Raw genomic sequence first — 27,543 nt, 5'->3', positions numbered from 1 at the left:
TATCTGGGAATTTGAGCATTGCATTTCACCTCGTAGACTGCAGTGCATGTTGGCTGATGACTCACGTGGGCTTGAGAGAACTGTACGTTCTGGCATGGAGGCAGGAGCAGTCCAGTGTCCCATTGCGCCCGGGCGTTGACGGTACAGTGGAATTCAACTCAGTCCTCTCTGACTTAGTACCTGCCAGTCTGTTGGGAGCACTGCACGAGTGCCCTGCCCTAAGATGGTGGCTGGTTCAAGGCCAGGAGGCAGCAGGAAGACAGGAGGTCACAGGGGAGGCGGATCTGCCTCCTTTCCAGGGCCTGGCCAGTCAGGTAGCACCCAGTGGACCCACGGGAATGCAAGTGATGGGAGTGAGAGCTGAAATTGCTATGGCAATAAATATAGTTATTTTTATCTTATAGGCTAGCCTGTTTTCGCAATTTTTTGGACATAGAAAATGTAGCTGTTTTAGCCGCTTTTATAATTTTTAGCTAGAGGAATTAAGGATGCTTTTAGTAAGGAAAAATGTTTTTGATTATTGTTTTATTGTTTATGGGGCTGCAGGGTCTATAGTTGTAGAGGGATTTAATATTTGTAATTTTTGTTTTTAGATTTATATTTTTCCCCTTGTAAATTATTTTCCCATTAAATAATGGGCAAATTGTAGAAATGGAAATGTGGTAGGAATGTACTACTGATTAGCAGGTAATCGCATGTGCCTTGGCCTTGGAGTCCTGGCTGCTGCTCCATGGCTACTGTTGAAGAATGAATAATGGCTTGCTTTGAAGAATATAAATACAGTGTTTTAAAGAATTATCTCTGAGGACACCTGCTTAGCCCTGAAGTGCAGACGCAATGACCGAATGTCTGTACATGCCCCCTTAGTCTTGAAGTAAAAAACAGAACAACTAGTTGCTTCTGCAGAAGCTTGCGAGGTTTTGAGTAAATAAAAAGGACAGTTTTTTCTTGGGCTGTTGTGAGAACGCACCAAGTGTCAGTGTCTGTGTCTTTCTTTATTGCCGACTCCACGCACCCTTCCCGAGCTCCGAACTCTCGGCTGGAGCTGGACTCCGGCACCAGTCAGTCCATTTCCAGATATAACAGCCGATCTGTGCATTTCTCCTTGGAATTCAATTCCTATCTTGCATATTTCAAGTGATATGCAAGCCTTTTCAGGTGACCTTGTTTTTTAAGAGATTTATAATTTACTTGAAAGTCAGAGTGACAGAGAGAGGCGGCGGGGGTGCGGGGGGCATGTGGGCAAAGAGCTCTTCCATCCACTGGTTCACTTCCCAGATGCCAGGGCTGAGTTGACCCAAAGCCTGGGTCTCTTACATGAGAGAGGCAGCGAAGCACCTCGGCCATCCTCGACTTCTTTCCCAGGTGCCTTAGCAGGGAGCTGGATCAGAAATGGAGCAGCTGGGACACTAACTGACTCCTGCATGGGATGCTGATGTTGCAAGCAGAGGCGTAACTTGCTATGCCACAGTGCCAGCCCCAGCTTCACAGGCATACCCTCACCCAGGCGAGTTGACAATTGGCGCTATCCACCACAAATTGTTATATACTAAAGATCACTCTTCCTGTTAAGGCGCTTATTATTATTTTTTAATTTGAAAAGTAGAGTTACAGAGAGAGAGAACTCTTCCATCCATTGGTTCGCTCCCCAGATGGCTGTAGCATTCAGAGCTGGACCAGTCCAGAGTTAGGGGCCTCCTCAAAGTCTCCCACGTGAGTGCAGGGACCCAAGCACTTGAGCCATTGCCATCCTCCACCAATTTCCTAGACTATAAGTAGGGAGCTGAATCAGAAGTGAGGCTGCCAGGACTGGAACTGGCGTCCACCTGGGCTACTGGCGCTGCAAGCATAGGTTTAATCTATTATGCCATGAGGCTGGCCCCAAGATCATTTTTTTTTTTTTTACCAAGACTTTCTCATGTATTGTTTTAAATAAAAATATTTGTTTATTGGGGGGGGGGGATCTTCCATCCACTAATTCACCATTCATTACTGAAATGATAGTAGTGGCTCAGCCCCGGAGCATAGAACTCCATCATTCTCTTATGTGAGAGGCAGGGACACAAGTGTTTGAGCCAACAGCCATTGTCATTCAGGATACACATTAGTAGGATGCTGGAACCGGACCTGGAGGAGCAGGGACTCAAACCCAGGCACTCCAACATGAGATACTATCATCCCAAGGAGGGGCTCAAGCAGCTGAGCCAAACCCTGGCCCTGCCCACTCGCTCTGGGACCGAGCTGAGGGCATGTCCAGGTCCGGCCAATCACAGACCCCAGTTTCATGGCCAGCATCATGGCTTGCCCAGAGTTGATTAAGACACCCCAGCAAGGCGGATCAGCTTTCCTCTGCACTTCTGGCTTCTGGTTTTTTAGGAGTTAGAAGGGGGGGGGGCTTACACTCTGACTTCTGGGGTGAGAGGCCACACTCCCTCATGCAGGAAGGGAGAAGAAGGAGGCCCGGGCAGAGTCACACAGGGTGGGGACAGGACTGAGAGGTGCTTGTCTCTAGTTTTTTTTTTTTTTTAAGATTGATTTACATATTTGAAAGGAAGATGTTTACAGAGAGAGAAGAAGAGAGGCCTGGCAAGATGGTTTAGTGGTTTAATCCTCGTCTTGCATGTACCAGGATCCCACAGGGGCGCTGATTCTAATCCCTGCAGCCCTGCTTCCCATCCAGCTCCCTGCCTGTGGCCTGGAAAAGCAGTCAAAGGACAGCCCAAAGTCTTGGGACCCTGCACCCATGTGGGAGACCCTGAAGAGGCTGCTGGCGTCGGATCGGCTGAGTTCTGGCTGTTGCAGACACTTGGGAAGTGAACCAGCAGATGGAAAATCTTCCTCTCTATTTTTCCTCCTCTGTAAATTTGCCTTTCCAATAAAAGTAAATAAACCTTAAGAAAAAAAAAGACACATAATGTTCAGAGCTGGGCTGATGCGCAGCCAGGAGCCAGGAGTTTTCTTCAAGATCTCCCACTCAGGGGCAGGGTCCCAAGGACTTGAGCCATCCTTTGCTGCTTTCCTGGACACCCAAGTGGCTGCACAGACTGCAGGCTGAGGATTAGCCTTGTTACATCTCCACACAGGCCCCAGGATCTTATTTCTAAGTCCCTGAATGTAAACTTCCTGGTTAAGGCAGCCAAGCACTGTCCACTCCCCATTCCTACTGCTTCCGCTGGCTCTCTTACAGCAGAAAGGATTTTTGCCCGTGGCATGACTTGTTCTTCTCACATACAACAACAGCTGCACCCTACTGAGGGCGCCTCTGGCCATGGAGTTCCCACAAGAGGAAGCCAGGTTCCAGGAGGCACTCAGGCTGCTGGCTGAGAGTGGCAGGTGTCACGTGAAACCTGCTTGCCCCTTGCGTCCCAGCCATTCCTCCCCCTAGACCTAGCTGATGGGCAAGCACGTTGAACAGCAGGCTGCACACCAACTCTGCTCCTTGGAAAAAGGGGAATGCTCCATCCGGGTCTAATCCCAAGTCCTTTGAGGTGGAACTTGTTCTGGTCAAGGAGAGTACAAGGTTCCCAGTGCAGTCTGCGGTGCAGGCTCCCACAACAGCTTGCGGGGGCACACCTGGCTGGACACCGCGGTGACTGCTCTGGGACTCTAAATCACGTGTTTCATAGCCTTCAATCTTCAGGAGGGGCGCAGAGCCCCGGCCAGCGGAGGACCCGCTCCCCCCTCACTTCCCTTAGTTCCGCTAAGAGCTCTTTGCCGGTCAAGTGCAGGAGGTCACCCGCCCTGCTGAGTCCTCGGGCACAGTGGAGTACGGGAGTTTCTCAGGTTCCCCGCGCTGGGCGGACCAGGGGCGGGGACTGTGGTGGGGGTTGTCCTCTGTCGTCCCCCTCCAGCGGCTCTACGCGCAGACCACACAGTGCCGGGCGCATGGAAGCTCTGGCGGAACCCGGGCCCGGAGGCCCGGAGGCCGCCCCCGAGCGCCCATGGCTGCGCCGCCTGGTGCTGTCCGACTTCCGAAAAGAGCTGAGGGCGCTCCTGGTGCTGGCGGGTCCCGCGGTGAGTCAGGTGGCCTCAGTGGGAGGCCGCGTGGGGCTTGGCGTGGGTGTTGGGGGCGCAGAGTCGGGCGTGCGTCCCTGTGCCCACTGCTGGCACGCCGCGGCGCTGGTGAACCTGCCCTCCGGTTGGCACAGCTAGCACGCGCCCCAGGCGCGCGGGCTGGAGCCTCTGCAGCAGCCCGGAGCTGCAAGCTGCCAGCACTCACTGGGACCTTCATTGGGACCGGGCTTCCGCTGTACCCCGGGGGTGGGTGCCCTGTCTGGGCGGTGAATCTTGAGTTGCCTGAACTTGATTTCTTTGAAAACTAACAGTCCCGGGAGCTCAGCGATCTGAATAATTATCCTGCAACATACAAGGAGGTGGAGGGTGTCTTGGATTCAGGTCTGGGTACTTCCAAAAGTTCCTGAAAAATGGACTCAAACGACAAATTTATTTCTGGACCCCAATTTTTTTTTTCTCTCCAAAACTATGACACAGGAAGATTTTGAAAAAATTTCATGGAAAATGCTGGTTATAAAAGCTTTCAAATTTCTACACAAGACTGAACATCTTTCATTCCATTCTCCCTTCCCCTCCCCGCCCACTCACATTGTTTGAAGCACCTGTTATTGAAGTTTGGGCAGAGAGAAACAGGGCACAGGGCACTCTACCCCACACAATTTTGTTCCAGAAAAGTTTTTTTTTAATAAATTTATTTCTATTTGAAAGGCAAAGTTACACACACACACTCTCACACACACTCTCTCACAGATCTTCTGTGTGCTGTTTCACTCCCCAAATGGCCTGGTGTAGGTGCAGGGACCCGAGCGCCTGGGCCGTTCTCCGCTGCTTCCCCAGACCCGTTAGCAGGGAGTTGGAAGTAAACTGTTGTGTTCTCTGCTTGCTTTGTACGGGGGAGCCTTGGGAGATCGCTCTGTGGGGAGACTGTCGGGGGGCGGTCTGTGGATCCCCGGCACAGGCATTCCACTGTGCATTCTGCTTGTCAGTAGCATCTTCTTGCTATACTGCCCCGTGAGTTCCGGAATAATCACCTAGAAGCCCGATTTCTTGTGGACTGTGATGGGGCAGGAGCCAAGAGCTTCAGCTGGGTCTCCCACATGGGTGCAGGGACCCAAGGACTTGGGCCATTCTCTGCTGTTTTCCCAGGTACAGGATGGGAAGTGGAGCAGCTGGCTCTGGAACCACTTCCCATATGGGATGCCGGCACCACTGATGGCAGCTTTACCCACTGTGCCCCAGGGTCTTTGGTTTGTGTACCCCATCTCCTCTGAGCTCCTGACCTCACCTGAGCTTGACCGCAGACTGCCCGGGTGCTGTACTCCCTGAAGTTTCCTTCCAATGCACCCCTGCCATCCCTGCCCTGGCCCTTGCTGCAGCCCTGGGAGGCCCTGTGCAGCCCGACTGCTTCCAGCATCCAGCCTTGTTGTGTGTGCCCTGTTCCCCTCACCGTCCACCCCGGTGGCTCCAGGTGGTGCCTCAGCCCCTGTACTCTCTGGGCACACCCTGCTCCCTCTGCCCGCAGAGCTGTCTCCTACACCTGTTGCGTCCACCTGTTCCCTGCTCAGGTGCAGCTTCCTGTCATCGCCCCAGGAACTTTCTCTGCCATGCCTCGTGGCTCCCCTGTGCTGTGTATCGCACCCTGAAAGCTTACCACGCTGTGTGATCTGTGAAGTAGGAGTGGGGACATGGCGTTAGACTCACACCTGCACCCCTGTGCGTGGGGTGCACCCGGTGCTCCCGTGGAGTTCAAGTGAGCACTGGAGTTGAGGGGCAGGGGTCTTTGGGCTGGAACATCCATGTGAGGATGAGACTGCTTCGAGTCTCTCCAGCATTGTAAGGAGGAGGAAGGGAGGTCCTCCCAGACCTTGGTGCAACACCCAGAGTGGGTGTGCGTGCGTGTGTGTGTGTGTGTGTCTGTGAGCATGGGTCAACATGAACATGTGTGAGCACGCATGTCAGTATGTGTGTGTAGCCCTGCAGGCACCCTTCTGAGAGGCAGCAGGAATCTTAACAGCCAGAATCACCTGCTGCTGCCCGGACAAAGGATGATCAGAGACGTCAGGACAAAATAAAGGCCCGCCTGCTGCTACTACACATGATGTTCTCTGTGAGCCTGCTAGGCAGACAGCAGCAGTCGCCGAGTGGTTTTATGGGAACAAGCCTTGTCCACAGCATACTTCATGAGGGACATAGTTGCTAGGGATCCCTTGCCTTTCCCTTACTTTTTCCTAAAAAGATTTATTTTATTTTTGTTTGAAACATAGAGTTAGAGAGAGGAGAGAGAGAGAGAGAAGAGAGAGAGAGGAGAGAGAGAGATATCTTCCATCTGCTGGCTCACTTTCCACGTGTCCACAGCGGCTGGAGTGGGCTGTTGCAAGCCAGGAGCTTCATCTGGGTCTTTCACATGATTTGCAGGGGCCAAGATGCTTGGGGTGTCTGCTGCTGCTTTCCCAGGTCATTAGCAAGGAGCTGGATTGCAAAGAGAGCAGCCAGGGCTTGAACCGGTGCGCGTATGGGATGCTGGTGAGGGGTAGAGGAGTAGTCTACTGTGCCGTGGGGCCACCTTTCCCACCCTTCCGCTTTTGATGGGGACCAGGGCACAGGTGCTCTTTGACCAGGAGTTCACCCAAAGGCTTTGGCCTCTGGGACTCAAGCTCAGGCCAGGCTGGCTCCAGCCGGTACATGGTCCTTGCTTGCACCTCGGTGGAGCCACAGGAGCCCTCACACAGGAGCTCTTGGCACTGGCACTGATGGGGAAGGCACAGCTCAGATTGGTGCAGCTCGGCTGCACTTCCTGGTGGTTTGTGGGAGAGATAGCTGACCGTGTCCACCCTTGAGCTGGGAGTTCATTCCCAAGCAAATGTTCCATCCCCACCCAAGTGCAAATGACATATATGGTGCGTGACTCTGGGTTTGCAAACACAGAGGACTCTGACATCGGGCCTCCTGATTGAAACCTCGGAGAGGGTCTACAAGGCTGGTGACAGTGCCTGAACCATGGCATAATCCCCTGGCCCTGGGCCCCGCTGGTCCTGGGATGTTTTTATAAGATGTGTTTATTTACTTGAAAGGCCAAGTTACAGAGAGGGAGAGGGAGAGAGGGAAAGAGAGAGGAAGCGGGAGGAGAGAGATTGAGACAACCTCCACCTGCTGGTTCAACACCCCCCATACCAAACGGCCACAGTGGCCAGAGCTGGCAAGGTTGGAGCCAGGAGCCAGGAGTGTCCTCCTGGCCTCCCGTGTGGGCACAGGGGCCCTAGCACTTGAGCCATCCTTTGTTGTTTTTCCAGGCACATTAGCATGGAGCTGGATTGAGAAGTGGAGTAGCTGGGACGGGAACTGGTGCCCATATGGGCTGCTCCCGAATGAGGGCTGTGGCCATCTGGGGCTGGACTAGGAGGAAGCCAGGAACTGGGAAGCCCTTCCTGGTCTTGCACATGGTTGGCTGGGACCCAAACACTTGAGCCATCTGCCGCTGACTTCCCAGGCGGTTGGATGGGAAGTGGTACCCCGACAGCAGATGCCAGCATCACATCCTCTGACCGCAGTTGACAGGGGCAGGGCTATCCCAGGGCTGTCACTACCTTCCCCCCTTGTGCCATGGTGGATGGATTGTCCTCATGTCTGTCCCTCTCTCACTGCAGTTCCTGGCGCAGCTGATGGTGTTCCTGGTCAGTTTTGTGAGCTCGGTGTTCTGCGGCCACCTGAGCAAACTGGAGCTGAATGCTGTCACGCTGGCGATTGCGGTATGCGTGGGGCTGTCTCACCTGGGTGATGAAGGTCGTTCGTGTGCCGCTGTCTGGCTTGGCGGGGTTGGGGGTGGCACGGGGCTCCCTGGAGCTGCAGGGGCACCAGGGTTTGGTGCTGACCCTGGGGAGGGCAACTGCATCTGAGAAGCGACAGGCCACTTGAATGGTCTCACTGCAGACGACCAGCAGTCCTTGGGAATCTGTCTTTGGGAATCTGTCTTTGGGAATTTGTCTTGCTTTGAGACAAGTGGGGGCTCTAGGGGGTCAGGGGGCTGGGAAAGGGTAGGCAGCAGAAGCAGAGAGCGCTCCTGGGCTTCTGATGGTCTTCAGTTCAACACGCCGTTATATTTTGGAGAGAAATGTCTTGGTTTGCTTCTGGAAGACCAAGAGAGCAGCTAAGAACTTCCTTTCTCTTCCCTCTCCTGTTTGTGCTCATCTGTGATGCTGGCCCAGACAGGGGCTCCAGTCTGTGCTCGGAGGGGCTTTGTGGGTGTGTTTCTTTTAAGTCCCTCACACACAGACACAGGCTAAGGTCTGTCTTCCCACTCAACAGAGTCACCTGATGTAATGCTAGCTGACTGACCAGCGTGCGCGTGCACAAACACACGTAGAATTCACCTTCCTTTCCTCCCTTAACTCAGTGAGACCTTATCCTTGCTATGTCTTCCAGGTTATCAATGTCATGGGTGTTTCCGTGGGATTCGGCTTGTCTTCGGCTTGCGACACCCTCATCTCCCAGGTGTGTGTGGGAGGGACAGTCTCAACTGCATGTGGAAAGAACCCCTTGCTCAGGTGAATGTATCCACGGCACCCACAAGGGCCTTCTCTGGCATGTGACTGGATCTCTTTCAACCCTTGGGAGCCGCCTGGCCCTTACGGCACACTGACGCCAAGCAGGGAATGTTCTGGAAAAGTCCCTCTATAGGGCTGGGGGTTTGTTATGGTGGTGCCCGCCTCCTGTAGAGTGGCGCCTGACTTGGGCTCTTGGCTTTAGCTTTCTGCTAATGCACATCTTGGGAGACAGCAGTGGGCTTCCTGCCACTCTCGTGGGAGGTGCAGTTTTACTCCCGGGCTCCCTGGCTTTCTCCTGACCCAGTTCTGGTTCTAGAGAGTGAAGTGGTGGATGTTTCTGATTTTCTTCTCCCTTTGTCTTTCTACCATTCCACAAATAAAATAAAGTCCCTTGGGCACATCTTAAGGTTTGGTGCCGTCCCCATGGTTCTCAACTTGAGCTTGCATCAGAATCACCTGTAAGTTTTGTTAGGACAGGGTCGCTCCAGAGCTGCAGGCAGAGGAAGGATCATTCCAGCTTGTGGCTCGGGTGCAGGTGTATCCTAGAGGCCCAGTGCAAGCTGGAATTGTCTGGTTGGTTCAGCCTCCCTTGCCTGTGCTCAGAGCACTTCATGGGCCTAGAGCAAGGCCACAGCAGCTGATGCCGGGCTTGCTTTTGTTCAGCGTGTTGACTACCTCATGTCCCTTGCTGATGCTGTGGTGGGTGTGAGCACACAGGCCAGTGGTTCCAGTGGTGTGAGTGCCCCCTCCAGTGAGAACAAGCCTAGCACCACAGTCTCAGCCCCCAGAGTGTCTGCTTTAGATGGTCCAGAGGGTGTCCAAGAATTTGTGTGTGTGTGTGTGTGTTTGAATAAATCTCATGATGTGCAACGCTCATGGGTCATTAACATCACATGGGGATTTATTTATTTTTTTGTTCAGAGGCAGGCAGACGCACACAGAGAAGTTCCCATTGACCCCACACGCTCCCACAGCTGGGGCTGAGCTGGGACCAAAGCCGGGAGGTGGGGGAGAACCTAGGACTCCCACGTGTGTGCCAGGAACCCCTCTGCTTGAGCCATCCCTGTGCCGTCTGGTGTGCATTGACAGGAAGCTGGAGGAGGGACCCAGAACCCGAGCATTCTGTTGGGGGATGTGGGCGTCTTGGCTGGTAGGCTTCCAGAAATTGTCATCTAGTTGTTCCCCTAGATTAGTTAATTTCAGGATGTCTTCACCAAGTTCACGGCTTTAGTTTTAATATAATGTCTATTTGGATGTTTTCACCTATTTGAAAGGCAGGGCAACAGTGTGTGTGTGAAATAGCAAGATAAAGAGAGAGAAAGAGGAAATTGTCCTTCTGCTGGTTCACACCCCAGACACCTGCAGCAGCCAGGTTGGGCCACGCTGAAACCAGGGACCAGCCTCTCTATCGGGGTCTCCCATGTTAGTGGTAGGTGTACGAGTGCTCGAGCCATCACTGTTGCCTCCCAGGATGCATTAGCAAGAAGCTGGATCAGAAGGTGAGTAGCCGGAACCAATACTTGAATATGGAATGCGGACATTTCAAGTGGCAGCACAACCCGCTGTGCCACGACTCTAGCCACAGCACCAGCGTTTCCTCGGCTGATCTCACAGACTCGCACTGCAGGATCACTCACCTCTCTCTCCATCAGGGCCTTCCCTTTAAAAGAACACGAAAGGGCACACACTGTGGCATGGTGCTGGCAGCCCATACGGGCTCTGGTTCCAGTCCTGGCTACTCCACTTCCACTCCAGCTCCCTACTAATGTGCCTGGGAAAGCAGTGGAGGATGGCCCAAGTGTTTGGGCACCTTCAACCCACATGGGAGACCTGAGGAAGCTCCTGACTCCTGGCTTTGACCTGGTTCAGTGTTGACCAGTGCAGCCAATCATCTGATGTAAGATCTCTCTCTTTCTCTCTCTCTCTCTCTCTCTGTAACTCTGTCTTTCCAAAAAGTAAGTATTAACAAAGGCAACAAAAAAGAATATGGCAATGTCTCAGGGCCAACTGTTTCTGGATGAGACCTGGCTGAAGGTGGGCTTTTGGCAGGGGTGTGTGTGTGTGTTGAGGGTGTCGTTTCCATGCTAATGACTGTGTCTGGCTGTGTGCACACCAGACCTACGGGAGCCGGAACCTGAAGCACGTGGGCGTCGTCCTGCAGCGGGCCACACTCATCCTGCTGCTCTGCTGCCTGCCTTGCTGGGCCCTCTTCCTCAACACGCAGCACCTCCTGCTGCTCTTCAGGCAGGACCCAGCTGTGTCCAGGTAGGCTGGCACAGGCCATGATTGAGTGAGAGGCATACGCAGCCCATCCAGTGCAGCCTTGGAGATGGGGGATGGTAGAGGCCATTAGCATTTTCCATGGCTGGCTTCTATGATCTAGAACCTTCCTTCCCTGTGAATTCCTGGGGAAGTAAAATGTCTGAGAAGCCACCTTGGTGTGCGGTTGGCTGGTGGCTTGCGCTGTCAGCGAGTGCGGGCTGAGTCTGAGACGCCTGTGTTCTGGTGCACTTGGCCCGGCCTGAGATCAGCTCCGCCCATTGGCTCTGGTGAAGTGCAAGGGGCTGCTGTGACGGGCGGGAGCCAGGGTGATGAGAGCTGTGCCACGGGGAGTCAGCTGGAAAACCCTGTCCTGGGCTGGGAGACCTGGCTGGAGCTGGGAGAACTTGCTTAGGCTGTACGATGCCAGGCTGGGGGGCGGGGGGCGGGGGGCGGGGGAGGGTGCTCTCCAGCTCCATCCAGTGGCTGGCAGAGGGAAGGGTAATGTGATCTCTTTGGTCCTGCCTGTTTGCTGTTGAAATGGGAGCACTCTCATGCTGGTTTTGCCTCTTTCTCTAAACAGGCTCACCCAGACCTATGTCACAATCTTCATTCCAGCCCTGCCCGTGAGTGTCTGGGGTGGGGTGGGGCTTGGCACGTTGCTTCTTCGGGCTCTTAATGACGGGCACTGTGATACCTTTATCCCCATGGAACTCTCAGCTGCTGCTGGCTTCATCCAGGAAGTGTGGCTCTATTTGTGCTGTTAGGAACGCAGGCATTTGCAGGCAATACCTGGATGGAGGTGAGGGGAAGAAATGGAGATTTTTTCATCTGCTGGTTCACCCTGCATTGACTGGTGCTGGGTCCCAGGCTGAAGCGAGGAGTCAGGAGCCTCTTCTGGGTCTCCCACACGGGTGCAGAGACCCAAGGACTTGGGCCACCCTCTGCTGTTTTTCCAGGCACGTGAGCAGGTAGCTGGAGCAGAAGTGGAGCAGCTGGGACTTGACCCAGCACTTGTATAGGATGTCAGCACTGCAGGTTTAACCCACTGCACCTCAGCACCAGCTCCTGAAGTGACAATTTCTGGAGGGTGCTCCCCTGAGCTCCGGTAATTAGAGGAACTTCTGGCGTCACCCACGGAGAAGCGCAAAAGACTTATTTTTAGGAGTAAAAAAATGTGACCCACATCAGAGCCCTTAGCAGACATAACTTTGTTTACTTTCTGGAAGCTGCGAGTCCAGGCTCCGGGTGCCAGTAGGGTGCTGGTTTCTCCTGGGGTCTCTCTTGGCTGCCTGCTCATGCATGGTCAGCCCCTGACCATGGGGTAGCCCCCACCCTGTCCCCCCGTGCCCCGGCTCCCTCAGTATACTCTGATCTCCCCCTTACTGCATCTGTGGGTGCACCACATTGCAGTCAGGCATCAGGGTGACTCCAGGACATGCAGCTGACCCCGTAGTAGTTGCCCTCTGCCTTGTTCCCTGCCAATGTGTTCTCCAGGGCATCCTGGGAGCACTCACGTGTGGTCTCTAACACACAGGAAGATGGCCTGGTCTGCAGGGAGGTGCCCCCTGCCACGTGGCTTGGGGTGCCTGTCCCATCCCACAAGGCTCTTTTCCCAGCACACTGCACCTTCTTTTGCCAGGCAGGAGTTGGTTGAATCATTTTTGTCCATACGAGAGCTTATGGAGGGCCTGGTAGTTAAAGTTCTCCCCTTGCACGTGCTGGGATCCCAAATGGGCACTGTTTTATGTCCCGGCAGTCCTACTTCCCAGCTAGCTCCCTGCTTGTGGCCTGGGAAAGCAGTTGAGGACGGCCCAAAGCCTTGAGACCCTGCACCCGCGAGGAAACTCCAGGCTCCAGGCTCCTGGTTTCAGATCGCCACAGCTCCAATCATTGCAGCCATTTGGGGAGTGAATCAATGGGCAGAAGATCTTCCTCTCTGTCTTCCTCTGTGTAGCTGCCTTTCCAGTGAAAATAAATAAATCTTTAAAAATAAAAAACTAAATAAAATAAAAGAGCTTATGGGCCCCTTAGCCTGGAGGACCCTGGCCCTCTGCCCGGTGCGTGGTGCCCTCCCTGTCTCCTGTATGGAGAGAGGCAGCCCAGCCCCAGGAGAGGCTGAGCCAGCCCAGGCTCCCGTTCCCTGCTGGGGACCTAGGCTGTACCACTGAGCTGTGGGACAGGTGTCTCTCTTGTTCTCTTGCAGGCCACCTTCCTTTATGCTTTACAAGTGAAATACCTGCTCAACCAGGTAATGTTGCCTGTGTCCTTGTCCCTTGGGAAGTTTGGGGAGTCTGGACCTCTGGGGCTGGGAGGATGGGTGCTTCAGGAACACTCAGGGGTCACAGAGTCAGATGGGATACGCTGATAACCATTTCTGGGTGTTGGGCTTATTACGAAAGGAACACATTATTTTTGGTTCTGCAAATATTGTCATTGGCAATGTTACTGTTGGAGCTGGCTCTGGCTTTTGCTTTTTTTTTTTTTTTGAGATTAATTTTACCTAAAAGGTGGAGTTACAGGGAAACAGAGGGAGGTAGGGAGAGAGAGAGAGAGAGATCTTCCGTCCAGTGGTTCACTAGCCAAATGGCTTTAAAGGCTGGGGCTGAGCCAGGCTGTGTTTAGGAGCCTGGAGCTTCATCTTGGTCTCCCATGTAGGTTAGAGGCGCTAGGTCTTGGGCCTCCCCTCGCCTCCCTGCTTTCCCAAGTCTGTAAGCATGGAGCTGCATTGGAAGTGGAGCAGCCAGGGCTTGAACTGGTGCTCATGTAGGATGCTGGCATTGCAGGTGGTGACTTTATACTCTCTGAGCCACAACACAGCCCCCTGGCTTTGCTTTTTGAATCGGTTCCCTGGATGAAAGGTACAGCTTTGTGCTCCCAGAGGTTGTGAGGAGTCAGAGCCAGCTGTCGGGCTCCCAGGAGCCAGCCTGGCTGCTTGTGTTCAGTCTGAACCCCCACTTATCCCAGGGGGAATATGCAAGCCCCAATCATAGAAATAGCTCATGTCAGGCTCGGGCCAACAGCAGTAGGATGGCTGACTGCATGGGCGTATAGCCATGATGCCATTGTGTACACTGTCGGCCTCCTTCAAAATAAATCCAGGTAGACGGGGGTCTCCGGCTCGGGCAGTAGATCCTGACCTGACAGACGGGCTGTCTAAGCATACACAAACAGGGAAGGACAAGGGAGGGATGGGAGAAGAGGAAGCTTCCCCCCCTAGTTTATCCTTAAAAAAAGTTTCACTGGGGCTGGTGTTGCGGTGTAACGAGCTAAGCCTCATCCTGCAGTGTGGCATCCCACATAGGAGCCAGTTCAATTCCCGGCTGCTCTGCTTTCATTGCAGCTCCCTGCTAATGCGCCTGTGAAAGTAGTGGAGGATGGCTCAAGTCCTTGGGCCCCTGTGCCCACGTGGGAGACCTGGAGGAAGCTCCCGGCTTCAGGCTGGACCACTATGGCGACTGAGGCTGTTTAGATAGTGAACCAGCAGATGAAAAAAACTCTATGCTTCTAATTCTCCCTTCTCTGCAACTCTGCCTTTCAAATAGATAAATCTTTTAAAAAGAATTTTCACTCCCCCAAAATGGATGCAGTAGCTGAGGCCAAGGCCCTGAGCCTGGCGCTTCTTCTGTGACTCCCACATTGTTGCAAGTGACCCAAACATTTGGGCTCTGTTGTACTGCTTTCCAAGGCACATTAGCAGGAAGCTGGATCAGAAGCGGTGCAACCGGGATGCAAACCGCCTGGGATGTTGGCCTTGTGGGCTTCAGGTGTGACCCGATTCCCCAGGATTATTGACAGTTCGTTAGCATTGGGGTCCTTGAGTAGCTGGAGACTGGAGAGCAGGAGGTCGACATTTCAGAGGGACATGGAGGTAAGGTGGGGCTTTCACCCACTGGTTCACTCTCTGAATGGCTGCAGGAGCCAGGGGCGCTAGGTCGGGCTGAAACCAGGAGCCAGGAGCTTCCTTGGGGTTCTCTCTCATGGGGGCAAGAGCCCAAGCACTTGCATTAGGCTCTGAGCTAGATTGGAGGTGGAGCAGCGGGAACTTGAACCAGTACTCAAGTGGAATTGCTGTAGGTGGCTCACGTAACTCCGCCATAGCGCCAGCCTGAAAGGGAGATGCCATCTTGACCCACAGCGCTGCTCTGTGCCTTCCTGCAGTCCCTGGTTGGTTGGTGACCCCACTCACTTTGCTTCCCCACGTTTGGTCCTTCACAGACGCTTCACCCCCAACTCCACCTCCCGCCTCCTGCGCCTGGGATCCCACCTGCTCCTCCACCACTCAATTTCATTTCTCAGTTGTCCTCTGTGTCCTCCCAGAAGGGGCTCAACCCCTCTCCCTGCTGCCGCCCTGGCCCTGCCTCCCTCCAACACCAACCTGGGGGATTTGAATGTGATGGTGACTTCCCTTGCTGAAGACTAACTGGCTTGGGGGCTCACGGTCTGATTGGTCATTTGCCCAAGGTCATCTGTTTAGAGCTAGGATTTCAGACAGCAGTGATTAGCAGAACAAAAGTTGCCTCCCAGGCAGACATTTCACCTGGGAGTTAAGGCCTTGAGTTTCCGGGTTCAGCGTCCAGCTTCAAGCCCTGACTCCTCTTTTCCCTAACGGAACCTGGGAGGCTGTGGTGGGGATGGCAAAGTGCATCCTTGCTACCCACGTGGGAGAGCTGGCTGCAGTTCCTGCCTTCCGCCCTGCCCTGGGGAGTAACCAAGGAATGGGGTGGGGAACTGTCCATCACTCTATCTTCCAAATCCAAAAACTGAACTTAAATACAAAAAGAAATGAGGATAGTGACCCTTTCTGGCCTGGGGGGAATGGTGTCCTCTGCCTTTTGCCCTGGACTGCAGCTCTGTCTGCTCATGGACCTTATTTCAACAGGTTTTTTTTTCGCTTTAATTTTATGTTTGTGCTCTAAGGTCTTTTTATCCTTCTTTTATTTTTTATTATTATTTTTGGAGGTGCAAACATTTTATTGAGGAGCCTGAAGGGGTGTGGAACTTGGAAGTCGCGTTGAGACCGGAGGAAATCCGAAGTCTGCGGCCCGGACCTTGCTCCTGCCACATCCCCGCCTTCTTTTTTTTTTTTTTCAAGATTTATTCATTTTATTACAGCCAGATATACACAGAGGAGGAGAGACAGAGAGGAAGATCTTCCGTCCGATGATTCACTCCCCAAGTGAGCCACAACGGCCGGTGCGCGCCGATCCGAAGCCGGGAACCTGGAACCTCTTCCGGGTCTCCCACGCGGGTACAGTGTCCCAATGCATTGGGCCATTCTCGACTGCTTTCCCAGGCCACAAGCAGGGAGCTGGATGGGAAGTGGAGCTGCCGGGATTAGAACCGGTGCCCATATGGGATCCCGGGGCTTTCAAGGCGAGGACTTTAGCTGCTAGGCCACGCCGCCGGGCCCCCCCCCTTCTTTTGTTTTTTAAAAGAAAGTTTTTTATTTACTTCAAAGACAGAGTGGCAGAGAGGAAGAGGCAGGGAAAGAGATTTTAAAAAAAAGATTTAATTATTTTAAATAATAAATATAGATAAATTATATATATTATAAAGCAATTATTTATTTAAAATAATACTAATCAAATAAATATTACATAGAGGGGGGGGAGAGAGAGAGAGAAAAATCTTCCATCCCCTGGGTTCACTCCTCAGTCCTCACTCAAATGGCTGCAGCAGCTGGAGCTGAGCGCAATAGCCTAGCAGCTAAAGTCCTCACCTTGCACGGTAGCCCCACTTCCCATCCAGCTCCCTGCCTGTGGCCTGGAAAAACAGTCCAGCACAGTCCAAAGCCTTGGGACTCCACACCCACGAGGGAGACTCAGAAGAGGCTGCAGGCTCCTGGGTTGGTATAGCTCCAGCCATTGCAGCTGCTTGGGGAGTGAATCAATGAATGGAAAATCTTCCTTTCTGTCTCTCCTCTGTATATCTGCCTTTCCAATAAAAATAGAATAAATCTTAAACAACAACAACAAAGAAACCAGGAGCTTCTTTCCCATTCTCTCATGCAGATGCAAGGTTCCAGGGTCCCAAAGACTTGAGCCATCTTCTGCTGCTTTCCCAGTCCATAAGCATGGAGCTGGATGTGAAGTGCAGCTGGGACATGAACCAATGCCCATAAAGGATGCTGGGAACTGTAGGTGGAGGGTTAGCCTGTGGAGTCACCATGTTGGCCCCCAGAAATCTCTTTGATCCAAGTGTTGGTTCACCACACAGAATGGTCATCACAGCTGAGGTTGGCCCAGGCTGAAGCCAGGAGCCGGAAACTCGATCTGGGTTTCCCATGTGGTTGGCAGAGTCCCAGAACCTTCTGGGTCCTTCTGGGTGTGTTAGCAGAAGGCTGGATCAGGAGCAGAGCGGCAGGGGCCAGTGTGCTGATATGAGATGCTGGTGTTGCTGGTGGTGACTTATCTGTGCCACCTCCAGGTGCCCTGAGTCTTAGACACCAGCCAACCACGTTGTTTCTCCCCCTCCCCTTTGCTCCGCCAGGCATTTAACCCTGAGCAGGTATGCCCTGTTCCACATTCCAGAAAGACATTTCTGAATGTCGATCTTGGCCGGTATAGAGTATTGTCTTTTCAACCTCCCAGTTGACGTTGCAAATGACTTGTCTAAACTTTGACCCCCTGCCAGTGTTTGTCGTCTCAGAGATCGCCCATTTCCCTCTACCCAGCTGCTACCTTCTCCCTCCCTGCCCACTCCCCTCTGTACCTGGGACTCTGCGCTTTATACTTTAAAGAGAGAAGAAAGGGGCTGATGCTGAGGCGTAGCAAGATAAAGCTGCTGCCTGAAGCCCTGCATGATGGCCTAGTGGCTAAATCCTCACCTTGCGTCCTCTGTGATCCCATATGGGCGCCGGTTTGTATCCCGGCAGCTCCACTTCCCATGCAGCTCCCTGCTTGCGGCCTGGGAAAGCAGCAGAGGACGGCCCAAAGCCTTGGGACCCTGCATCCACGTGGGAGAGCTGGGAGAAGCTCCTGGCTCCTAGCTCTAGGACTGGCCCCAACTTGAGCTTTGGCTGCCATTTGGGAAGTGAACCAGTGAATGCAAAAATCTCTCTCTTTCTCTCTTTGTATTTCTGCCTTTCAAATAAATAAATGAAGAGGAGGAGGGAGAGAGCAGAAAGGAGCAGGACTGGCCAGGGACCATCAGCTGAGCAGGACCGGTCAGGCACCACCAGCTGAACTCTCCTGGGCTGCATGACACCCAGTTGGCTGCCTGGGTTGGCAGGAGCCTTTTGGGAGCGTGGGAGGCAGGAAGGCCTCCCACTTTGCAACTCTTGACTGGCTTGTGCTATCTGCTTGCTCTAGGGAATCGTCCTGCCCCAGGTGGTGACTGGAGTGGCAGCCAACCTTGTCAATGCCCTCGCCAACTACCTGCTCGTCCATCAGTTGCATCTGGGGGTGATGTGAGTCTTCCCTGCTCTTGGGTCACACAGAAGGGAATCCCTGGGTGGGTGGCTTTTCCCTGGGGAGTGGGGAGATGAACGGGACCTTTGGCTAGCATCTGTGTCACTGCTTCGACTCCTTGCCCCCCACTCTGAACACACTGCCGGGGCACAGGGGATGCTGTTCGGGATGGATGGATGGATGGGTGGGTGGGTGGACGGATGGGTGGGTGGATGGAGATGGCAGCCCAGCCAGGCCTCCCCTCACAGTGACCCTTCCTTCCAGGGGCTCTGCGCTGGCCAACACGGTAGCCCAGTTCACTCTGGCCCTCCTCCTCTTTCTCTACATCCTCAGGAACAGGCTGTATCAAGCTACGTGGGGAGGTAAAGAAGCCGGGATGTGCGTGAGTCGTGTCTCGGACTGTAGTATGGCCAATGGCCACATATGTGTGTTCTTCCTTGTCCCCTCTGCAGGGTGGTCCCTCGAGTGCCTGCAGGACTGGGCTTCCTTCTTCCGCCTGGCCATCCCCAGCATGCTCATGATGTGCATGGAGTGGTGGGCCTATGAGATTGGCAGCTTCCTCAGTGGTCCGTGGGAGGATGCGTGATGCCCACTAGTGGGGGCTTGAGGTCTTGCCCCCAATCAGGGCGTCAGCTATCTCTCTGTCTCTGCACTAGGTATCCTGGGCATGGTGGAGCTGGGGGCCCAGTCTGTCACGTATGAGCTGGCGGTCATCGTGTACATGGTAAGTAGCTGGGAGCATTGGTGGAGATGCCAGACTTTTTTTGAACTTACATGTTCATCCCTTTAGGTAACAGTGTGGGGAGTGGCTGATGAAAGTAGCGAGGCCATATTGAGTCCAGGCAGGTCCTTTACGAAGTTTAGCTCTTCCCCATGAGCTGAAGGGGTGGGCAGCAGACACTCCCAGTGGTCTGTCCTACAAATCCTAACCCAGTTCCCACTGGATCTGTTAGAATCTTGGAATGGTCACAACATAAATGCCCAGGGGTTGTGGGGGTGGAGCGGGGTGAAGAGTGACAAATGTCAAGTTAGCATCCTTGAGAGTGTGACCCCAGCGAGACAGATACATAAAGCCTTCAAGAGGAGGAGAGGAGCAGGTGCTTGTATGCGGTGTGCCTAGCAGCAATATTCACCATCGCCCAAAGTGAATACCTCGGGTGTTAGGTGGCTGTGTGGGTGAGCAGAACATGCGCACGACAGACTCGTGTTTGTCCACAGCAGGGAGGTGTTTCACGCGAGGCTTCTCTCTGGCCTTGTTTCACTGAAAACATCGCTTCTGAAGGGCCATCCTCAACCGCTTTCCCAAGCCATTAGCAGGAAGCTAGACAGAAGTGGGGCAGCTGGAACTCGAACCAGCATCTGTATGAGTTACCTGCGCTGCATCCTACAGGTGGAAACAGTCCCCCATACTGCAGCGCCAGCCCCTAAGGGGAAATTAGTGCAAGTGAGACTTAGATATACAGATGTAAGGCTTTTGTACATGTTGCCAAACACTTTCCAGCACATTTGTAGGAATTGGTGTTCCTATTTGTCAGGTGTGCAGGCCCTGTCCTCAGATTCGCCGGTTCCTTAGGTTTCACCCCGTGATATCTACGCATCTGTGTAAATGTCCATCCGTGCATGCGTGTTGCTTTGTGCCTGCACGGTCTGTTCGGATGCTGTTGGATGTCCCGGTAATGTCCTTTCTGACAGTTTTCCCTCTGGCAGGAGGACATGCTGTGTCATCTGTCCTGTAAGCTGGGATAGATCTGCAGGCTCTATTGTTTCCCCTTAGCGTTTGGACAATAAGCCCCTGTCAATTTCCCTTCCTGTGTTACAGCTGGTAGCCCCTCATCAGTAGATCCAGAACCCCAGTCTGTGTCCCTCTCAGAGCCTCCTCTGAGGACACTTGTGATCGAGACCCTTCCCAATACGGACGACCTTAATGGGTTGCTTGGTTCAAGTGGTTTCTACCAAGCTTCTCCCTGCCGCCCTCTCATCTTTTCCTCTCATGGTGAAGAAGCCGTTTGTTGGGAGCTCTCGCTCTGTCCCTGCTTGTGAGCTTCCAGGCAGGAATTCCGACTTCGTTCCTTCTGTTACTCCTTCAGCCTCATCTGCAGTCATCCTGAGCGGAAGCAACATTCCTGTGTGGATGAGTGCCTAATCGTCTTTCCTTATGCATGTGCATTTGTCAGATGGTAGCTTCAGAGATCATGGCGGTGGCAAATCTACAGTGAGCGATCACGCCACTGAAGGCTCTCTTCTCAATGGAATGAGGGGGTTTGCACCAGCTTTCATACAGGTGCTGGTTCAAGTCCTGCCTGTTCCACATCCAATCCAGCCCCCTAATAATATGCCTGGAAAAGCAGCAGAGGATGGTCCAAGTGCTTAGGTACCCTGCACTCATGTACGAGACCCAGATGAAGCTGCTGGATTGTGGCTTCAGCCTGGCCCAGTTCTGGCCGTTGTAGCCAACCGGAGAGCGAACCAGCGGGTGAAGGATCTGTTTCTGTCTCCATGTGCTCCTTTATCATTCTCTGCTTCATCTTAGATCCCCATGGGCTTAAGTGTGGCCGTCAATGTTCGGGTTGGGAATGCGTTGGGTGCTGGAAACATCGAGCAAGCAAAGAAGTCCTCGGTGGTTGCCTTGCTGGTCACAGGTGCTGAGCTTGACCACTTGTTGGGTGGAGCCCAGTGGGGCAGCATCTGCTTATGCAGCAGGGGTCCCCGCCTTCGGGGGGTGAGGGTCGGGGGTTGGGGAGTCCCTGCTCAGTATGCTATTTTTTTTTTTACCTCCAGAGCTTGTTGCCATCATCTTTTGTGTCCTGCTGTTGAGCTGCAAGGATCTTGTGGGCTACATTTTCACCAGCGACCGGTGCGTGCTGGAATTTTCTTGCCATGTGAGATCTAGGACAGAGAAATAACTAAATGGGATGGATGTGATCTTGGGGTTCCCTGGGACTGTTGTGTGAGTCATTTGCAAGATCAGAAAATTTACCGATTGTAGACAGGAACTGGCTTGTGATCTGAAGTGTCAATGTAAGGACCCCTGGTAGAGTTTGGAACACTAATGAATTTTATAGAAACCCTTACCTGGTACCATCTGTAACTTTTTTTCAGTTCATTATTTTATTCCTAATAGCAATGAGCTTGGTGTCTCAGTGTATGCCCAACTACCTGTTTTGTAGTTGTTGTGTGATGTATTTCTCAAACCACATTGAGTTAAAGTCTCACCAATGGGCTTTCTCAACAGTCATTTTACAGTGTGACTATCCCCAAGCCTAAAAATCTGAAAAATCCCAATTCTCTGATGTCCAAAACATTTTTATGTAAAAGTTTATTTTACTTAGAGAAGGGGAAAGAGAGAGAGAGAGAAAGAATCTTCTATCCACTAGTTCCATTCCAAAATGCCCAGAAAAGCCCAGGTTGGGTCCGGCTGAAACAGGGAGCCAAGAGCCGGGAACTCCAGCTGTGCCCCCCGTGTGGGTGGCAGGGACCAAGTACTTGGGGCTATCTCTCCCTCCCTCCCAGATGCATTCATAGGGAGTTAGATAAAAAGCAGAAAGGTCAGGACTCCAACTGGCACTCCGATATGATGCAGGCACCATAATCTCCGGCTTAAGCTGCCATATCACAATGCTTGACCTGTCCTGAACTTTTTGATCAGAGACGTGATACACAGAAAGTTCCAGATTTTGAAGTGTTTCAGATTAGAGACATTCAACTTGTATTGTCTTTGCAAGACTTTCCAGAATTTGAAAAAAAAAAAAAAAGCCTGCAAAATCTGCAATATTCCTGGTCCCAAATATTTTGAAGGGACAGTCTATCTATTTCAGATGGAGCACCAAAAAATTCCTGTTGGTCTCCCCTGTGCTCTGTGGAGTTTTCCCTGTGCTGTTCAGGGATGGTGGCTATTCTGTGACATATAGAAACAGGGAGACATCCTGCTTGACCTCATCCCCGAGGGGGAGGGAGAAGCTCCCCTACGCCAAGTGACAAACGCGCAGGGGCAGGTGACTGGCCTGTGGTTCAGGCACTCCTGTGCTACCTCGGAATGCCTGGCTCCGATACCTGGCTCGACTTTCTTGCTGTACTTCCTGCCAGTGCAGATCCTGGGAGGCAGAGCTGATGGCTTCAGTAGTTGGGTTCCTGACACCCACTTGGGAACCTGGATTGAGCTGCTGGTTCTCAGCTTCAGCGCTGGTCCAGCCCTGGCCATTGTCGGCCTTTGGGGAGTGGACCGAGACTGGCCAGAGGGTCTTTCTTCATCTGTCAAATACATAAATAGATGAAACATTTAGAAGGAAGGTAAGGGAATTCAGACTTCTGTTTCAGGGATAGGGAGAGGTACCAGGTTATTTCATTCGTCTATGTGAGCCGACGGACTAGGTGTGTGTTGTACAAACTGTGTGATTTGACACAGTTGAATGATCCACGGGCCGGACAAAAGAGCTGTGCCGGGCTCGGCTGTTGGCTGGGATGTGCGTACAGCAAAAGCTGAGTCTTGTGGAGTGGCTTAGACACAAAAGTCCCTGCTGTGGGACCGCAGGGGCCCCCGCTGCCACTTGCTTGTTCCTTACTAATCACCATGTGCTGTATCTTCCCAACAGAGACATCATCGCGTTGGTGGCCCGGGTGACCCCGATTTATGCGGTTTCGCACCTCTTCGAGAGCCTTGCTGTAGGTATTGTGTAGTAATCTCTTGGGCTCTGTCATCATCTATGAGGACATTCCCCCAAGTTCATGAAAAACGAAAAAGAAATTTTTAAATGTTTGTTTTTCTGTGAATAAGTTTGAGACCCATACAAGGGATCTTCAGATCAGAAAGTTCATTGAAAACGGGTATCATGGCGGGGGGGCGGGGAGCGGGAACCTATGCATGGCTTTCAAACTTTTTTGGTATGACTGATTTTTATTTTACTTAAAAGGTAGAGCGCTAGAGAGCAAGCTCCCACATGCTGGTTCTGGGCCAAAGGCCTGCAACCACCAAGCCTGGGCTGAGCTCAAGCGAGGAGCCCCAAATTCCATCTCTTCTCCCACATGGGTGGCAGGGACCCACAAGTACTTGAGTCATCACGGCCCGCCTTCTGGAATGCATTAGCAGGAAGCTGGATTTGAAACAGAGCAGCCAGAACTCATACTGGGCACTCTGAGTTGTGGGCAGCTGTGCCACGTGCCCACCCCAAGTTTATCTTTTTATTGTCTGTGAACCTTAACCCTAATCCTCCTATATATTTCTTCTGATGACAGTAACTTCAACTGAAAGGAAGGTCTAGGGTCCGTAGTGAAATTGAATACTGCTAGCACGCTCAGTGAAGTTCAACGCTGTCATGTGGCCATGGGCTGTTAGATCAGGGTTCCGTGGAGAGGTTGGTTTTGCCTGGGAGATGGGAGTCTCTGGCGAAACCCCATGTTCACACTTATGGGTGATGCTGTCTACCTGCAGGGAACGAGCGGCGGCATCCTGAGGGGAAGTGGGAATCAGAAGTTTGGAGCCGTTGTTAACGCCATTGGGTATTACGTGGTTGGGCTTCCCATCGGCATTGCACTTATGTTTGCAGCCAAGCTTGGAGTGATCGGTAAGCTTTAACCACGGGAATGCAGAGCTTGGTTACCGTGGCCCAGGAAACGGCTAACAGAACACAGGAATTCCAAAGCTCTCCTACATTCCCTCTGTGCCTGGTGACAGAGAGCAGGAGGAGGACGGGTGGGGACCTCAGCTCGGCCAGGGACCCAGGGCTACATGATGGCACGAATCTTGCTGACACAGAGGGTCTTGCACCAGCAGGCACATGTACCCTGTCCTGAGCTATCTAGTCCTCATTTCTTCAAGGGGGTGACCATAACGCCCACGGAAGAAGCACCTGGCATTGTTTCTCTCGTGGACCTCATTCCATCTTTCAGAGATGATACTTGGATGGTGAGACCCTGTGAGTCTGTAGAACTGAGGCTCTGGTGCACTTGGCCATCGCCACAGTTTTGTCTGAGGCAAGGGAAAGTTTGCAGGTGTCTAGGGTTAAGTCCCAGCACAGCGCCCCCTTGTGTTAGTCCGTGCACTCACAGAGAGCCAGGCATGGGTCAGTGCCCTTCTTGTGTGTCCCCCCATCCCACCCTGCATCCCCCAGCTCGCCGGTCTCAGCCGGGGCTCCCCACCAGGGTGTGGGTGTGATAGTGTGCATGGCTCAGAGCGCAGGGGTGCTCCTGGCTTTACTGCCTTGAGAGGAAAGAACTTAAGCAGGATCTGAAGTTGCCCCAGGTCGTCTTTTTGAAGAAGGGAAACAGATGGCTTTGATTTCTAAGATAACCATTTGGAATACATTGGCAGTTTGCTGGTGATTATCTCAAAACCTGAGTGTTATCTCTGGGATGAAGTCTGGCTTGTTTTGACCCAGCAGTGCTGGGTGGGTTTAAAGTCATCTGAAACCTGTAAGAAAACTGCCTGCCCGTGGATTTTACTGAGGTTACAGATTTCTCTCAAGTTCAATAATATTTTAATTGAAAATATGGGACATGTTTCCAGAATGGAATTCCCAGAGTTCACTGGACTTGCCTTGTGGTTCAGGAAATTATTTAACCAAGTTTTCTGGCATTATTCTTAAGTTGGCTATGCCAATGGTGTGGCCAATAGAAATATTAGTGTGATCTACTTTGCTTTTATTTTTTGATGAATATGTTTTATTTAACACTGTATATCCAAAGTATTACATTGCAGTACATAATCAGTAAAAAAATATTAAGAGATACTTTACATTTTCGTTTTGCATTTTATATCTTTTATGGGAAGGTCCTTCCAAAAGCCCATGAAAAATAAAAGATAAGTTTGTTTTGGTACAAAAGGTAGAAATCCATAAATATTTCTTTTACCATAGAATTTTTCATTAGACCTCCGGAATTTTAGTTATGAAATGTTAATTGTGTACCTTTGACACACAGAAAATGATTAGATGTAGTTCTGTGGTGACACATCTGAAATGTTAGGGGGCTGGCATTGTGGGACAGCAGTCTCCGCTGCTTCCTGTGAAGCCAGCATCCCATAGGAGTGCTGGTTCAAGTCTGGCTGCTCCACTTCCCATCCATTTCATGCCCCAAATGTTTGGGGCCCTGCAACCTGTGTGTGTGAGATCTGCATGGAACTCTAGGCTTCTGGCTTTAGCCTTGGCCCTGCCCCAGCTGTTGTACCCTTTTGGGGGCGTGGACTAGTGGTTCACTATATCACACATCACACACACACACACCACACACACACACACATACACCACACACACACACACACCACACACACACACACACCACACCACACACACACGTTCACTTGAAATAGAAGGCACATTATCACTGACTGCAGTCGCCCTGCTGTGCAATGCAGTTCCTGACTTAGTCCTCCTGTCTCAGCTCCTCTTCCTTCTGCCCCCAGCCCCCTTTGGCCACCCTCTCCTAGTTTCTGTTTCTGTGAGTTCAGCTTTTTGAAGAAGAGGTGTTGTTTTAAACTATAGATCCCCCTGTATCCGAAGCGCCCGTGTATGCATTGTCAGAAGCACGCCCGCTGTCTTCAGCATTGAGGGAGTCGCGGATTGGGGCGGGAAGGATCCAGGGGAGACGAGGGCTCTGTGAGAAGATCAGGTCAGTGCCTCCACCCAGCTTTCCGAGAAAGCGTAGTCAAAATTGGCTTTGAAGTCTGTGTGGCTGTGGTGCGGTGTCCAGTGCTGGAAGGGTGGCTGGATGCTAAAAGCCCTCACAGGCAATGGCCATCGTAACGGTCATCAGAATTCCCTGGGGTGGGGATGGGATCTTCAAACCTGCAGACCCCTGGACCTTGCCTCCGGAATCTTACGTGATTCCTAAATGCCATGAGATACTACATATGAATTCAATCAGTTTCCTTATAGTTCCTAAGAAATGCACAGTGACAATAGAAAATGCTGTTGGATGGAACCACTGTTATCATCTCGTCATTCTTCTGATTGGGGTTCCTTGGTTGAATGAGATAGAAATATTTTAAAAAATTATCCATCGATCTATCTACCTCTCTTTTTACCTGCCTGTATCTTATGTGTTTGAAAGGGAGAGAGACGCGGAAGCAACCAGAAACTCAACTTGGCATCCTCATGGATGCTTGGGACCCAAGTACTGGACTCTTTACCTGCTGCAGCCTGCTAGTATCGTTACTGCTAGGCCAAATACCCATCCGTAAGAGAATCTTTTAAGTGATGTATGGTGAAATGAACAGAAAGCCAATTCTAAATGTTTAAATCATAGCAGGAGATAGCTGATTATTTTTTGTTGTGAGGTTGATCAGGGCAAGTGTGTAGTTTTTGTGTCATTAGAAAAAGACTCAAATGAGCGTGCCATATTGCCTTGCTTTACTAATGGATTACTAGTTCAGAACTTTCTCCTTCTCCTCCTTCTTCCTCAGGTTTATCTGGACATAACAACACAGGAGGACACTAGGTCCACACAGACAGGTCCAGAGGTCATGCCAGTCCTTCTGCCCTTGGATTGGCAGACAGAAGCTGTTACTGTGGAGCCTTTGTGGGGGCCTGGGTACCCTTGGGAGCAGGAGCCTAAGCTGGAACTGGGGCTGCAGGTGCAGTAACCAGGCCTGGGCTGTGACTTAGTCTTGGCCTTGCTCTTGGTGTGATGTTTGGCTTTGGCCTTTGCCTGGTGGTTCTCCGGGGTCAACCTAGGACCCTTGGTCATGAGTGTGAGTTAGACAATGTAGGCAAGTGGATAGAACTTGATGTTGTCCCCTTCTGGGGTAGTGAGCTTAGCTTCCCTGGGCTTGGCAAGAGCCTTGGGAGCCTCAGCAGGTGCCTAGGCATCATTGGCTAAATGCCTATTCTTCAGGAACTTGGAGTTCACCCCACTAAGAGATACTTAGGGATTGGGGTTTCTTGATGTCATTTTTTGGGGAATGGTGTGTTTGGTTGTGGTTGTTGGACTTGGCAATGTCTGCGCTGTCATCTTTAGTTCCCAAAGACCCGGGAGCCTGAAGAAGAAGAGACTGATTATTTATTCTAAAGGGCAGGCTGATCACACATGAAAACATGACATGAGGCTGATGGGTGGTGACGAGCAGAGCTATGTGTAAACCAAAAGCCTAGTCTAGCCACCTTGACCCCCGTGGACCTGGGCAGCTGTGGAAATAAGCCAGGACCAGAGGAGAAAAACAGAGGGTGTATACCCTGGGCTTGCTCTAAGAAGTGAGTTGTTCAGCATTTCCATTTGCCAGAGGCTCGGTGCAAGGCAGAGGGGAGAGCCTCATGGGGGAGCAGAGAGTTGGTTCAGGGGGCCCCCACTGGAAATGGCTGCGGACTGGAAGTGGGGTCTCCTGTGTGTTT

The 27,543-nt window shown here is 52.2% G+C and overlaps 1 protein-coding gene and 1 long non-coding RNA gene across 4 annotated transcripts in view; one reads left to right on the top strand and one right to left on the bottom strand.

Annotated features, from left to right (window-relative positions):
- The first annotated feature begins 3,844 nt into the window (after positions 1-3,844).
- SLC47A1 (solute carrier family 47 member 1) overlaps positions 3,845-27,543 on the top strand; it is a 31,084-nt gene continuing 7,385 nt past the window's right edge. The window contains exons 1-14 of one of the 3 annotated variants that reach the window (XM_058676339.1): positions 3,845-4,014; positions 7,659-7,760; positions 8,434-8,502; positions 10,672-10,820; positions 11,398-11,440; positions 13,021-13,065; positions 18,128-18,225; positions 18,491-18,588; positions 18,679-18,792; positions 18,883-18,950; positions 20,757-20,865; positions 21,005-21,080; positions 22,816-22,885; positions 23,652-23,784. In XM_058676339.1, the coding sequence (XP_058532322.1) occupies positions 3,886-4,014; positions 7,659-7,760; positions 8,434-8,502; positions 10,672-10,820; positions 11,398-11,440; positions 13,021-13,065; positions 18,128-18,225; positions 18,491-18,588; positions 18,679-18,792; positions 18,883-18,950; positions 20,757-20,865; positions 21,005-21,080; positions 22,816-22,885; positions 23,652-23,784 (1,303 nt within the window). In that variant the 5' untranslated portion in view covers positions 3,845-3,885. The remainder of the gene's footprint in view (positions 4,015-7,658; positions 7,761-8,433; positions 8,503-10,671; positions 10,821-11,397; positions 11,441-13,020; positions 13,066-18,127; positions 18,226-18,490; positions 18,589-18,678; positions 18,793-18,882; positions 18,951-20,756; positions 20,866-21,004; positions 21,081-22,815; positions 22,886-23,651; positions 23,785-27,543) is intronic. The other 2 variants (XM_004599644.4, XM_058676340.1) reach the window with 2 other exon arrangements.
- LOC131482415 (uncharacterized) lies at positions 22,544-23,764 on the bottom strand. Its single transcript, XR_009246975.1, has 2 exons — positions 23,626-23,764; positions 22,544-22,914 (listed from the first exon to the last, which is right to left on the bottom strand). It is a non-coding gene; the product is annotated as an uncharacterized LOC131482415 (long non-coding RNA).

This window comes from Ochotona princeps, chromosome 17 (assembly GCF_030435755.1).
Source record: "Ochotona princeps isolate mOchPri1 chromosome 17, mOchPri1.hap1, whole genome shotgun sequence".
Lineage (NCBI taxonomy): Eukaryota > Metazoa > Chordata > Mammalia > Lagomorpha > Ochotonidae > Ochotona > Ochotona princeps.
This window is presented reverse-complemented; position numbering and strand designations above follow the sequence as displayed.